At 41.1% G+C, this 15,502-nt stretch overlaps 1 protein-coding gene across 1 annotated transcript in view; it reads right to left on the bottom strand.

Annotated features, from left to right (window-relative positions):
* PLXNA2 (plexin A2) overlaps positions 1-15,502 on the bottom strand; it is a 311,859-nt gene that overhangs the window by 67,536 nt on the left and 228,821 nt on the right. The window contains 3 exon segments of the mRNA XM_051998464.1: positions 7,806-7,990; positions 11,830-11,926; positions 15,165-15,365. Coding sequence (XP_051854424.1) covers positions 7,806-7,990; positions 11,830-11,926; positions 15,165-15,365 — 483 coding nt within the window.

Genomic DNA, 15,502 nt, shown 5'->3' with positions numbered 1-15,502 from the left:
AATTTTCTCTAATTCACTTAGAATACCCCAGATCTTCTGGAAGGCTCTGGACTTGAGATATTGGACAATATCTCTTCCTGGTCTGGATGGAGAACAGAAGGGTAACGTGATTCTACCTGATCCAACTCTTTGGACCAAAGTTCCAAGGAGCTTCCTTGCAGACTTCCTAAGCCTCTCCCTGCTCCTGAATTGGCTGTAGCTTCCTGGTCAGATCTCTGGGGCCTTGGAGAAAATGGCCAAGGGCAACATGACTTTGCTCTGTGATCCTCCCTCCATGGAAATTACTGGCGTTTACAAAATGCTTTAAGGTTTTGCTAAATACCTTCCATGTATTATTGTATTTGAGCCCCCAAAATAGCCATGTGAAATAGGGATTGTAGGTGTTATTGGCCCCATTTGGCAGATGAGAAAACTGAGGTAGAGAGCTCATTAAGTGACATATAGGAAAGAAAAGAATCTTAGAGATCATCTAGTCCAACCCTCTTACTCTATAGATGAGGAAAACTGAGGTCCAAGGAGATTGTGAGGTGCTCAATTTTTTTTTTTTTACTACATCTTAAAAACTACATTTTACTACATTACCAACACTGATGGACAGCCTCAGGGTATGGAAGAAAGATGAGAAGGTTAAGTCCTGAGTCATTTGTTGAAAGCTAGGTAGCCTACAGGGCAAGCAAGCAAGGTTACCCCTTGGGAAGTTAAAACTGATGAATGATTTCAGGCAAGACATGAATCTCGGCCAAAAGATCTCTGTACTACTGAGCTTTCAATTATCAAATCATATGGAAAAGTGCCAAAGCAGGAAGATTGAGTGCTTGTCTGTGGGTGGGTGCTGTATGCTCATGTGTACGTGAGGGCCTGTCATGTCAGAGAGTTGCAAAGCTAGAAGGGGTAATAGTGATTCACATGTACAATGATCTATACAAACTACTGTATACCTCTTATTTCACCTGATCTTTGTAATAACTCTGTGAGGGACAAAGTCTTGTTTTACAGAAAATCATTCTTATTTTATAAGTAAGAAAACTGAGATGCTCATTCAAGAGCAAGTCTAGTAAGAAGTCATTATGTAAGATAGGATCCAAACCTAGATACTTCCATTTCAAACTTCCAATTCCATCACACTGTCTTAAGATTTTGGGATATCAGTTAGGAGTTTGGGCTAAGTGGCCTGTAAAGTCCCTTTCAACTTTAATTTTTAATTTTTTTTTTTTTAGATTAGGGGAGGCAGCCCCATACAGTAGAAAGAATTTGCCTTGGGAGTCAGAAGCTTTGGATGGGAGTCCCCATTCTAATTCTAGCTGAGTAACTTTGGGCAAGCAGCTTCACTTTTCTAAATCTTATTTTTCTCATCTGTGAAATGAGGACAATATCTGATATCCATATCTAAAAGAAGCCTGTGTAGAGACTATACTAAGAGAGATCTACTCTTCTTAGTGAAGAAATGAGGTTCCTAGGCTTTAAGTGACTTGCTGAAAGCAGATAAAGCTAGATTCCAGGTTTCCCACATGTGTCTCAGTGTGCTAATGAGTTCTGTATGTGTATGTGTGTGTAGATGCTTGTGAAAATTGCTGTGTCCAATTGTGTGACCATAGACTTCCTCAGTTTCTTCATTTACAAAAAAGGGAGTTGGACTATATCATCATGGATTAAGATAATTGAGAACTGGAAAAATACTTTAGAGGTCATTGAGTCTCTAAGGTTCTTCCCAGCTCTAAAGTCCTAAACTCTGTGACCTGCTCCTTTCCAAGGGAGTTTATCCTCTCAAGTGTGTATTTCATTTTCTCCTTCCCTGGGCTGCTCACTCCTTTCTGAGAAATCTTTTCCCCAGATTTCTATTTCCTAAATGGCAGTAGTTCACATCTTCCTTACTCTGAAGGTCCCAGGTCACCGAGGCTTCCTGAAATACAGGGGAGCTGACGGGGGTGGGAGAATTGAGCACAGTAGGTCAGAAATCTCTTGGGCGCTCAATCACCTACAGTTTTCCTATTTTGGGGATTGAACAGGTGACACACGTGTACTGAGACACACACACACATAATGCTGACAGCTGAAGTGGGAACAGCCTGAGATAGCTCCCGAGGGGGACAGCATCATTATCACACCAGAGCTGGCTGGGAAAGAGCAGACGGAAAGTCTTGAGGGGGTCCTAACCTGAAGTTTATGCAAACTGGGAAATCAATAGGTTCTTTGACTCATCCTACCTGAAGCTGCCAGGAAGGCTGAGTCTCTGAGGGATAGACTTGGTTGCCATAGTGACAATGGGGAGGGGGATTAAGGAAAAAAGAACACATGTCCCTCGATACCATCACTGCTTTTTCTAAAGGAGAAGGGTCTTCTCCAAGTCATTTCATTCATTCCTGTGATCAAGCGCAGGCCATTCAGAAAAGGACCTTTTCTGGATGTGAAATTGGATTATCCTGCTCAGGTATAGTCAGTACCTACATGGTCCTATCTTAGAATCAAAGAACTGGGGAGACCCCTGAGTTTATCTACTCCAATCCTGGATCAGATATGTGGTCCCAAGCCAATGGTCTCCCAGCTTCTCTGCTTGAAGACTCCCCCAGGACTGAGGCCTGACCAGTGGCCCATTTAAATGGATCATCCGGTGAGAGAGAACTGTGTCTGTACCTTGGGGAGGTGGTGCTTGTGGGAGATTAATAAGAAGAGCAATAGTCCTCGTAAATCCTAGTGATTAAGAGATTATGAAAAAAAATTCTTTGCAGATTTCACCAAGTTGGGCAGAGACAGCTGACTATGAACCCAGAGGGATGCTTAAAAAAATCTTTAAAATGACTTTTGCAGGGAGATGACAGGAGAAGCAGAGCAAGGGTTGGGGGGAATAAAATGAAAGAGGAGATTTTAGCTCATGGGGAATAAAAGGGCTCTTGATGACATCTTGCCCCACATAAGGGTTGCTACAGTGAGGGACATCTCCCAGAGGGCCCAGGCCTCTCTGCTTCATGGGCTCTGGTTTCTTTTCTCAGCCCATTGCTCCTGGTTGAATAAAACTAATGGGAGACGCCTCAGCTTAGGGTCCCAACCCCCTGCTGATATATTATCTGGGAAAATCAATTATAGCCTAATTACCTCAGGGGGTTAATTAGCCTCAGTATAGCTTGGATGTCCTCTAGGAACAGCGTGGCCTACAGGCAAAATAGGAGAGGATCTCCAAGGATGCTGCTGTCCTAGGGACAGTTCCCTAGCTGTCAAGGCTGGCCTGGGTGCAAAGCAGCAGAGGGGGGCTTTTTGGTGAGAGGGAGTGGGAGAGAGCCGGCAGTGGGTTTCTGTCTAACATCCTCAGCAATGCCCAGAGAGCCGGCTGCTGAGATGGATGACTGGTAATGTAAGAAAAACTATGGAAGTGTCCAAGCTCTCAGGTCAGCACACATGTCAAATCACTAGGATCAGAGAGAAAGCACGGAGCCGTAGACGATGCTCAGGGAGCTAAGCCGTTCTGAGGCACCAGCTGGAGACAAACACCATTCTCTGGCAGCACATGTCTCAGGCTAATGTTTCTTCCTTCAGCCTGATAACAGTCAAAGGAGATATTCAGATCCCACTTGTATTGGCCCTCGGAAACAGGTTTGGGGGAGGCAGCCATTGCCTGAATAAAAAAAATATATTTTGTGATGCTTTAAGCTTCTCAAAGTATTTTCCTTACAATGATGCTGTGAAGGAGGGAGTATAATTGTTATTGTCCCCCTCCTACAGATAATGGATAAAACTCAGGCTCTGGGAGCACAGAACTGCAGAATCTAAACTGGGACGGACCTCAAAGGCCACTTAGCTTAACCTATAACTGAAAAGAAAGCTCCTTGAAAGCATCCCCAATGGGTGGGCATCTAATTCATTTATGTGAAAATCATAAGGGAAAGGCAACTCCCTATTTCCTGAAAGAATGCTCTCCACTGCTGGCCAGCTCTAAGATATTAAAAGATTAAGTGGTTTATCCATAGTCACACAGCTAGCAAGTGTTGGGACCAACGGTTTGCTTTTTAAATGAATTTGGATCCAGGTGCACTTGCCTACAGCTTCCCTAGGGGGATCCAGATTTCTTTTAACAAGGGATCTTGCTGCTTTGTGAATGTACTGAAATCGATACCAGTTAGAAAAAAAATCTAGATTAAGAGGGAAGAGTGGGGAGGATACCTATTTCCTGTCCAAGTCAATACATCTGTTGGGGCAGGAGGTATGATTACATTAATGATGATGATTAGCAAGAACTAGGTGGCACAGTAGGTAAAGTACTGGGCCTGGAATCAGAAGAATTTAGTTCCAATATGCCCTCAGATACTTACTGTCTTGTGTGACCCTGGACAAGTAACCTCTGCTTGCCTCAGTTTCTTCAACTATAAAAGGGGAATAATGACAGCATCTATCTCTCAGTACTATGTAAATGCTATTTAATGAAATTTATATAAGTGCCATTGAATAATGTATTGAATAATAGAAAGATTTAGGGAATCTTTATTTTATATTTAAATTTTATTTAAATATTTAAATAAAGTATAGTCTAAGGCTTGTAGGATCATAAAAGTTTGAACTGAAAAGGATTTTAGAGATCATCTCATCACATCTTCCCATTTCAAAGAGAAGGAAACTGAAACCCAAATAGTATAGTTAATAAATCAATCGATCAACATTTAAGTGCCTATTATGTATCAGGGGACATAAATGCTAAATGCTGAGGACATAAAAGAAAAGAAGCAAAAGAAAGTCCATGCCATTATAATCTAATGGATTTTCAGGTAAAGATGTCCCCTAGATAGGTGGAAAATAAACAAGATCTTCCTCCTTTGTACATAGGGAAATCGAGGCTAGAGGGAGGGAAGTGAATCATCGGAGAGTTGTATGATTCATTTTCATGAGGCAGAGATGAAACAGTATCTTTCTTTGCTCTTGATGGTGGACAACAATGCTACCTGCCCAGTCTTTTATTCATCCCAACCATTAGAAAATATGCAATTAGTTTTCAGCTACAAATGACAGCCCATGAATAGCAAGTTGCTAAGGATGATGAGCAGACAATGCAACCTCAAGTAAAGTACACCTATTCCTCTCCTGGGCCATTCAAGCCTGAGTGCAGCTATATTTTCTTATGCATTATCTATTCATCTTCCTTTGTAATTTGCTATTCAGGAAACATCATTTTTCTGGGTAACTAATTACCTGTTTCTTCCTATTAAAATGCACAAACAAGTTGGGACACAGAGAAAACCGTGAGAATGAGCAGTGGGGCTAATCTGGTCCCTGCCTTTACTTTCTTATTACAGTTTCAGCTTGGTGATTCTAAGCTAATTGCAGTCACCAAAATCCCATTTCTGCTGAGAAAAGCTAAACCTGCTCTCTGAGACGCTCACCTACTGTGGAGCCAATTTCTCATCCCCACCTGGCTCAGTTAGCATGGCAGGGAGGATAGGTTGTCTCCATCATTGTCTCTTAGGGTTGTGTGCACATGCACACACACAGAGGTGTATATAGATGTCCCACAGCTCCACTTATCCACCCCAGACCCACACACACAATGCATGTCACAGCTGCATGTACACAAAGCTACTATTAGACACTCAGCTGGATCTCTATATGTAACCCTATACATCTCCATATTTTGTATACCCTAATATACATAGATGCACAGCTAACTTACTACCCATGTGACCCGGAACAGTCACTTCTTCTTTCTGGACCTTTGTTTCCTCATCTATAAAATGAGTGTTTTGGGCTAAACTCTAAGTTCCCTCCAGCTCTAGAAACATGGTCTCTAAGGCCCCTTTTAGCTTTAAGTCCCACAATACAACCTAGATCTCTGATTTTATTACATATTTTTTCTGTACTAGCTAGTTGGGTTGCTAGCTCTTTCCCAAACTTCCTAAACCCTTAATTGGTATAATTATGAGTTTTCTCTAACCATTAGGAGACAGGAAGAATGTCCTTTGTGTAGAACATTTATTGACTATGAAGAACTCTTTCTTGAAGAAAGAAACCCTAATGGAACCTTAATGGACTTGATGCATTGATGATAATGCTGGGGATATATGAAGTTAAATAAATGCCCCGAATCATAGCAAATTCTCTGCCTCTCTGTGGAATGGCTTTGATTTGTGGGAAAATCTTGGCTTCTATTGGGAAATCAGGTGTTAATTCAGACCACCTGGATGACTCGTGTAAAATGCTTGCTCTCTTCCACTCCACTCTTTGTGTTAACTTCCCTCTCTTATTTCAATATGCATTTCAAGTCCCTCCTTCTCTGTGAAGCCTTCCCTGATTGCCTATTCCTAGCTCAAAGAGCTCTTGCTCTCCTCAAATTTTCTTAAAGCACCATGGAACTTTCTCCTCTGCTTCTTTTGTACTCCTCTGTGTACACATCCTAGGAAAGGAATGCAAGGAAAGGAAACAAGCCTTCTGTGCACCAAGTTCTGGGCTAAGTGCTTTATAAATATTAACTCCTTTGACTCACAAAAAACCTCCAATGTAGGCGCTATTAGTATTCCTATTTTACAACTGAGGAAACTGAGGCAGTCAGAGATTAAGTGACTTGTCAAGAGTGAGACAGCTAGTAAGTATCTGACTGGAGATTTGAACTCAGATCCTTCTGAATCCAGGCCCTGTTCTCTATCCAAAGTGACACAAGCTGCCTGATAAAGATTATAGTTTTAGATCTAGGAGAGACCATCAACTCCAATTTTCTTTCCTACCTCTGTTTTTTTGTTTCAGAACATGAAACCAAGGTCAAGGTTAAATAACTTAATAGAGAGTCATACAACTAGTAAGTATTTGAGGCAAGATTTGAATCTGGGTCTTTCTGATTTTAGGCCCAATCCTCTATATACCCAGACCATGTTACTTTTTATCATGTTACCCCTTCACAGATTTTAAATTTTTTAAGATTAGGGGCTATGTCTTTTCTCCTTCCTATCTCCCAAACACCTAGCCAGTGCCTTGCATATAGCATATATTTAATAAATGGTATTTAAATTGCATCCAAAGCATCATAGACTTCAGAGTTGGGAAAGACCTTAGATCTAGTCCCAGGATTATAGATCTAGAACTGGAAGGGACTCTGAAAGCCATCCAATCCAATGCCTGCATTTTACAAAGGAGAAAACCAGAATTTGGAGAGGTTGTGACTTGCTCAAGGTGACACAGGTAGTGACAGAGGTGAAATTTGAATTCAGCTCCTCTGAGCTGAATCCACTCACAGTTCTCTTTCTACTGCACCACAAACCTCAGGGAGGACCTCAGAGAGTTGTGATTCAAATCCAGATCTTCTGACTTTAAATCTCCTGCTTTTCACACCATACTAGGCTATTCTCCATGTAAGAATGTGTTTTAAAAGGTGGAACCAATGAAATTTTCTGGTTTCCTTATAGAATAGCAAAATCTATACTTAATATCCCCATAAAGTGTTAGAGATCTCTTGGGAAGACACAACCAGTGATAAATCTTCTGGAATTAATCCTTTATGTTCACAGGTCTGTAGACAAGCATGCGTACCTATGTATACACAAAGAACCCACCACCCCTTAATGAACACAGTATAAAATCTCTAGAATTATCCCTGAAAAAAAAAGGATATATAGATATAGATACATAGATAGATATAGAGCTATATGTATATAGCTGGGTTAAAGCTTGAATAATCTGATCCAGTTCTTCAGACAAGCATATATACATACATATATATGGATATGGATATATATCTATATATATAGATATATATCCATACACATACCAATATACACAACACTGCTCTCTCTCCTGCTCCCCTGCTCTGGGCAATGTCATCCAATCTGAATACTCACCTCTGTGATTTGAGGATTGGTGCACTTGACATTGTGACTGGACCAATCAAGCCAGGTCGGGTTGGAGCAATGTTGATGAAGGGTACATCTGCGCTCACCACTGCACCATCCACACTCAAACTTCCGATCAGCCTTGAGGCAGAGGCCACAGCTCTCTCGTTGGGCTGCACATTTGTAGAGGTGGACTGTGGAGAGAAGTGGACAATTATACATTGCACTGATGGATGGAAACTAGGGGCCCCTTCCCCTAGTCTTTGTCTTCTCCTGAGTTCATGATTCTGTGATATAAATGGTTCCCATTTGTAGATGTGAGACTACAACATACTACCAGATTTGGAATCAGTCAAGACTTGCGTTCAAATGCTTGTTGAACTGAAAATTCTGTCCCTGACACTTTATAGTTATATTAACATGAAGACGTCACAATTTCTCTGAGCCTCAGTTTTTGTCTGTGCAATGGGCATAATAGCTATAGCACTGACCTCACTGGGTTGATGTGGGGATCAAATAAAAAAATGCAAAGTGATTTGCAAACTTAAAGATAATTATCTGTTATTAAATGCTACTAATCATAGTTATCATGACTAATAATTATAATCAGAACCAGCTAATATATGTGTGATGTCTTTTTCAAGCTTAAAGTATTATGGATTTTGTCCATTGGATATCTATCTATATCTATATCTATATCTATATCTCTATATCTATATCTATATCTATATATATTCATTAGAAATAAACATAGATGAGTGCTTTCTGTAGCTCATCCCTCAATCTCAGCTCTGAAGAAACCACTTCAAGTCTCATCTATGTTTATTTCCAATGAATATATATATATATATTTTTTTTTCTTGTTTCATAGAAAAGGAAAAGTGAGACCCAGAGAGTTTTACTAATGTCCAGAACTCCCAAAGGATGCCAGTGCAAGGGATCGAAATCTGAACTCTGAAATCTCAAATCAACAATACTCTATATTCTGGGACACAGATACAGGTAGGCAACTTGCTTGACAGCTATGCAGGAATTGCAAGGGACTGAGTGGTAAGCTATAATGGACCCTGAAAGACCAATAATAGCTGACAATATGAGACCCAGAACAACTTTTTTCATATTTCTAAGGGACTTGGAGAGTATCACCCTACTTAATAAAATCTGGCTATTTAAAACTTTAGTGGAATGAATTTTAAAATTTATAAATCTCTAGACATGTATGTCACAATAGCTAGAAACTACCTGGCCAGGCCAAAGCAATCAACTGCCTTTCAGCATTTCATCATTCATTCATTGAACTTTCAGAGTAGGTTTTAAGTGGGGCAGGTGGGGATAGCAGTAGGCAGGCTGTGTTCTTACCCCCACATTTAGCTAGTGGCTGGAGCTCTGGCTAATTGGGTTCTGTAATGTTTCTCTGTTGGGGTCTGATAACATACCTCTAAGGAAAGAGTCATGTTTTCTAATCTTCCCATAGACTTCATTTTGACTTCTATGTGCTTTCTGTAGCTCATCTCTCAGTCTCAGCTCTGAAGAAACCACTTAAAGGTTTGCTTTTATCCCTTGATTTTATTCAAAAAGTTTCTTTAACAGAGAGAATGGTATCCTCTAGTGATGGGGGCAGAAAGGTATTAGTTTTCTGCCTTCAATCCTGGAAGACAGTGCTACATGATGGTTAAAGTGCTAGACCTGAAATCGAGGCAATTAACTTTATGAACTATCTACTTTATCTATTTATATAATATCTATTAAAATCAATATGTCAGACATTGTGCCAAGCACAGGAAATGCAAATAAGAAAATATATATAGTCCCTGCTTCAAGGAGTTTATAATCTAAAGAAAGGAAGACAAGAACAAAAAGAAAAGGAAAATCATAATGTCCTGGCTATAGATGCTGCTTCTGACAATAGCTATGCGATCATGACAACTTAATATCTCTGACCTCAGTTTCCTCATTTGATGATAAGACTTTAGTACTTTTCTCCCAGGACTGTTTCATGGTTTAGATGAGATAGTGTATGGTAAGTGCTTTGCAAACTTGAAAATGCTATATAAATGTCAATTATTATTATCTTCCAGCCTGAGCTGTGGGGATGTGACAGCTTGGATGGAGTGGTATTTCTTTAAGCTCCAGGTGCAAAATCAAGCTCTGGGAGTCAAGCCCAGAACATCTAGCAGGGGAAATCTATCCTGTCTCTCAGCAGTGGGGAAATTTGGCCTGGAAACTGGGAACAGTAGGAAAGCTTTCTAGTTCAGTTCCGATCTCTTGTTTATAAAGAATTTAAAGGAATGAGAAGGGAAAGTCATTGAACTATTGAGCTGTTGGAATATTGTCGATAATCTGCCTGATATGCACATGTTTCCTTAGAAGGCATGGTGAGGGAGGTAAAGATATAATTAGTGATTACATTGATAATATTTTTGTGAGTGGAAACAGGCAGGTGTAGATGGCCATTCTCAATAAGATGGGAATTTGATGCGTACATAGTTAAACCTCCAGGCTGTAGAAGTTGGAAAGAAGTAAGAAAATATATGGAATGCTGGGAAGAATGGCTTTTGAATGTAGGGACCAGGAATGATGACTCCAACTCCTCATTTGACTTAATGAAGGAAGTCATGGGGTTAAAGAGGGTCAGCTCTAAATCCCTAGGGGTATGTGTGTGTGTGTGCGCGCTCGCCCACCCTAAGATAATTTAACTTTGGGAACACATGAATTGCCATTGGAACTGCCAAATATGTGCATTTTTTCCCTTGTATTAAAATGAAATTTCTTTGACTTACTTCATACATTGTATTCCTTATTCATTTTTCTGTGTATATTTTATTTTCTCTGAGAGAATATAAGCTCCTTGAGGATAAGCATTGCTTTAATTTTTTACTTTGTATTCTTAGCACTCAGTGCACAATAAGCACTTAATAAACATTTATTGGATACATTGTAATTTGGCTCTATTCTCATAATGCTGGTTGTATTTGTAAAGAAAATTCTCCCTAAGCTATTTCAGTTGGAAGAGACAGCTCAGGGTCTGGGAAAACAAAGTAGATATTGAAGGGAAGGCATCTGAGTTAGTGGTATGGAGTCTAGATTCTAGGCAGTGGCAGCAGTCTAATAAGACTCCACTGAGAATTAGCTTTCGTTAGTAAACAGGACACTAGATAGAGTATTAAGAAGACTGGGGTTCAAATTCTGCCTCAAATATTTGTAAATCATTTAATTTGGAAGCTCCAACTGTGCCTCAGTTTCCTGCAAATCTATAAAATGAAAAAGTAGAATTCAAGGGCTATGGTCTCTTTTCAGGCCTGTGATTCTGTTGCAGTTATGGATTCATCAGGATCCCTTGTAGATCTAGGAAATTTGACTTAATTGCAAAATCCAAGATCAGATGTTTATGTCATAGATTGGGTCAAGGTGTTTGCTGACCTCCTGGATAAGTCCTATTGCAACTTCCGTCTTCCCCTTAGTTCCTGCTGATGGTTTGGGTTGGGGCTCAAGGACAGAGTGATAAATAATACACTCTGCACTGGAAAAGTTGGGATAGCCTGATTGCCAAATCCCCACAGGGAATTCTCTCCCACCCCCATTCTACTTTCCCTTCTTAGATTTTCCTTCTCACAGTACCTCAGGAGAATATCTTTGAAAGAACTCTTTGTGTAATGACCCCAGCCAAGTGGACAAGAGAACCAGTTTGATGGAAAACAATGTCTCAATTTCCAGGGAAGCTGCCAGGGCTCTCCTGCCTGCTGTTCTAATAGATCTGATTCCATAGAATATTTCAAAGGCTCCATGAGTCAAAGAACAGCAAGGAGGAACCGGTAGTCCACTCAGGAAAGGCTCCATTTCTAATAAAACATGGCTCCCCACATGTAACTCCTTTGATGGCCCCAAATTTTGCTTATAGATCCACTGAATAGTTCCCCAAACAGAGGGGATGCATTCTTCAGGGCACAGTGGCTGTCTGGATCTTCTCCCTCTTGCTTTGCCCTTCCCCAGGGTTGTTAAGACATCAAAATGCAAGCAGAAAGTGGTCACTTACCTTTCAGGTCTTCAGGATTGTCAATGATGAAGTTGCCATTCCACACTACGGCAAAGTCCACGGCCAGATTGCTGATGTCCATCCCATCATACTGGTACTGAAGGAAAAGAGAAATGGGTATGGCTTACCAGGATGTGGTTACCTGCTCTCAACCTAGGGTCAGCTAGAAGTCCCGATCCATCTGGGGAATAAAATAAGCCCTATGCCAATAGTGCTAGCATCCTGGGGAAATAGATACTACAACAAGGAAGGTATGGAGCTCATGGAAGAGAAACCTGTGCATTTGGGTCAGCCTAAGTAAGAATGAGAGCTTCTCAGGGGAGCCCCAGCCCTGTACCATTCATCACCATATCTCTATTATGCTTCTGTCACTAAGCCATCCTCCTAATCAATTCCCCCAAATCCTTCCGTAGCATGTGATAAAAATCCAAACTCCTTAGTTTGGCATTCAAGGCTTATCCCAATATGACCCTACCTAATCTTCCCAATTTTATTTCCTTAAATGAATTCTAGTTGAACTGATATATTCGCTGTTCCTTGAACATGTCTTATATGATCCTGCCTCTTTTACTTTGTTCATACTTTAGCTTTGGGATGTCCTTCTCTGCTCTACCTATTGGACCATTCAACTGTTTCTCTCTCCCACTTTTACATATTTAGGCCTACTCATTCAAATTCTAGCTAGAGTTCCATTTGCCAGACTACCCATCCTAAGAGATCTCTCTCTCTTCCCTGCACTCTTGTAGCCACTTATTATCCAGAGTCCTCATGTTGACGTTGGCCTTATGCTATCCTGTATTGTTCTGGTATCTTTTCAAGTGTATCTATTTCTCTTCCTAAGTAGACTGTAAAATAGGCCTCACGTGGAATAGGAGATCAATAGATGATTATTGGCTATGGGCTCCTGGGAATCCTTTACATTTTCTCCATTATTTTTAGGGCAAGAAACCTGTACCTGAAACATGCATTTGTTAACTCAAGTGAATATGGGGACCTCTCTTATCCACATCAATAATATTCTGAAATCTTCCCAAAGTAAACTCTGGCTAGAGAAAATGCAACTTAAAGAGTTGTGATATTTATGGCAGGGATAGGGTGGAAAGTCTGTTCTGTGTCAATCTATAGTATCTATAGTAAATATAGTATCTATAGAATCTACAGTAAAGAGGACTTTTGTTCTCCAGTCATTTTCAATTATGTATGACTCTGTGATCCCATTTGAAGTTTTCTTGGATGAGATACTGGTGTGTGCTTATATCTATCACTCAATTAATCTATAAGTATTTATTAAGTATCTACTACATACCAGGCACTATTCTAGGCACTGGAGATACAAGTACCAAAAAAAAAAATCCCTAATGATAATAGCTAGAATGTTTATAGGACTTCAAAAGCACTTTACACAGGTTACCTCTTTTGATCCTTGAAAAAAATCCAGCAAGGCAGATGCTATCATTTTCCCCACTTTACAGATAAGGAAAATGAGGTTGCTAGATCTGACTTATCTAGGGGCCACACACTAGTCTAAGGCAGAATTTAAATTTAAGATTTCCTGGTTTTCAGCTCTGTTTTACCCATTAAGCCACCCAGCTGCCTCCCTACTTGCAGGGGGAACCTACATTCTACTGGGGAACAATTAAATAAAGAAATGTACACACACATATAAAAAGCACATATATAAATATATACTACATTACCATAAAGTGGATAAGTACCCATATATAAAAAGTAGTTGCTTGTGAAGGAGGCTGCCGGCAGTTGGAAGGAAGCATAGATTTGTGTATACATCATCATCTGGGAGCCTTCCCACGTTGCCCAATTACTAGGGCTCTCTTCCTCCTCAAACGATCTTTTCCATATTTATCCATATGCATATTGTACCCTCCTCCCCCAAGTAAATGTAATCCTCAAGGAAAGGATTTTTTTGTCCTTAAAGCCTGGCATGTAGTGGGTGCTTAATAAATTGATCAGCTGATTAACCACACCCCACAGCTGTCCTTTCCTCTCTCCCTTGTGCCCATTGGACCCTGACCAATAGTCCATTCAGAACAAATACCCACTAATTTCCTAAGCACAAGAACTGTCCAATCCCCCAATATTGAGATGTGGTCCACAGACTAATCATTCCCTACTGCTTGTATAATGAGGACCTTATAATTCTCCCTCCACTTGAGAAATAGCTTTATGCTTTGGCCCGGATATCAAAATAGAAGTTCACATCCGGTTGGGTTACCACATTTGTGCAGTGGAAAGGGATTCGGAGGCAGAGGAACTGATTTTGAATCTTGCCTTTGTCACCTCTGTGATCACTAACAAATCACCTAAGGTCTTTAGCCCTCAGTTTCTTCCTCTGTAAATGACTTTAAAGTTTTTTAAATCTGATTCCACGATCCCTCTGCTGGGCTCATGATGACAAGCTCCAGGAATCTCATATGCCAGAGGTTGCCCTGGGCTCCAGGCACCTATCTATTGAGTGCATGTCACTGCCTGGGATCCTGCCCAATCAACCCCCCACCCCCTCTTCTCCCTTTGTTGTGCATGCTCCTTTCTCATCCCTCCTTTCCCTTGTGCCTGGCGGCTTTCCACCGATTACAAATTCTATCAAGCACTGGTGACCTGGGAATCTGACAGCTCCCAGATAAGAAGCCTGAGATTCTCTTTATCTCTCCCAGGCGAATTAGCTTCCCTCAACACCTCTGTCACTTCACCCCCACAACACACACATCTCCGAGCTGACCCCCCACCGGCAGAGACAGGGAGTTGGCAGATAAAAAGATCTTCTCGGGGCTAGTATTATAATTAAACACCTCCCAGCTCTCTGTCTGGCATTCAGGATTAGTTTAACCCTTGTTGCTCAGGAAATGCATTATTTCTTCCTCCCCCCTCTCTCACTTCCTCTAGCTTTCCCCTCCCTTCTTCCCTCTTTCCCATCTCCTGGTTTGATGGAAACTGAGATCTATGCTGGATTTAGTTCTTTTGTCCTAGGGTGAAGATGGTATTAATGTCGAGGTTATATGGAAGGAAATGAATGATGCTTCAGGAAAGGCAACCCATCTCACCTTCTCAAGCCTCATATGACCCAGTCTTAACACTGGAACTCCATTTGTCCTACTGACATAGTTTAAACAATGCTATGTCATAGGTCTGTGAGTACACAATGTGCCTTCTCTTCTGTTCCTCGGATTATTGGGTGAGCAAATGGAAAAGACACAAGATCTCTCGGATTTGGGAGACAAATGGCCCCTGGGAGTGAGGGATGCAAGTGCTGATTCGGGTATTGCTGTGGTGATGAAGCCCCACTTCTGGCTGTGTCCGCTCTCGGGGGCCCTCCTTACCGAGCTGTTCTGGCACTGGATACTGGAGCTGTTGAAGCGAAGGGCAGGGACCCGGTAGATGATTCCTTGGATGTTAAGGACGCACTCATAACCTCGCTGACCAGACTGTGGTTGAGGCAGATTTCGGGCCTGCAGAGTGATTGGCTTTACCTCCCCCACTGGAATCAGGATCTCCTCTGTGGGCACCAGCTGGGGGCAGTCCTGGAGGGAGAAAATAAGGTTAGTCTTTTCCACTCGTATCATATTGTATGGCTGGGGACCCCAGGTTCAATTCAGCTCTCAAATGAGCACAAGGACCACTTGTATAGCAATACTTCATGTGTTTAAATGACCCCCTT

Source organism: Antechinus flavipes, chromosome 4 (assembly GCF_016432865.1).
Source record: "Antechinus flavipes isolate AdamAnt ecotype Samford, QLD, Australia chromosome 4, AdamAnt_v2, whole genome shotgun sequence".
Lineage (NCBI taxonomy): Eukaryota > Metazoa > Chordata > Mammalia > Dasyuromorphia > Dasyuridae > Antechinus > Antechinus flavipes.
This window is presented reverse-complemented; position numbering and strand designations above follow the sequence as displayed.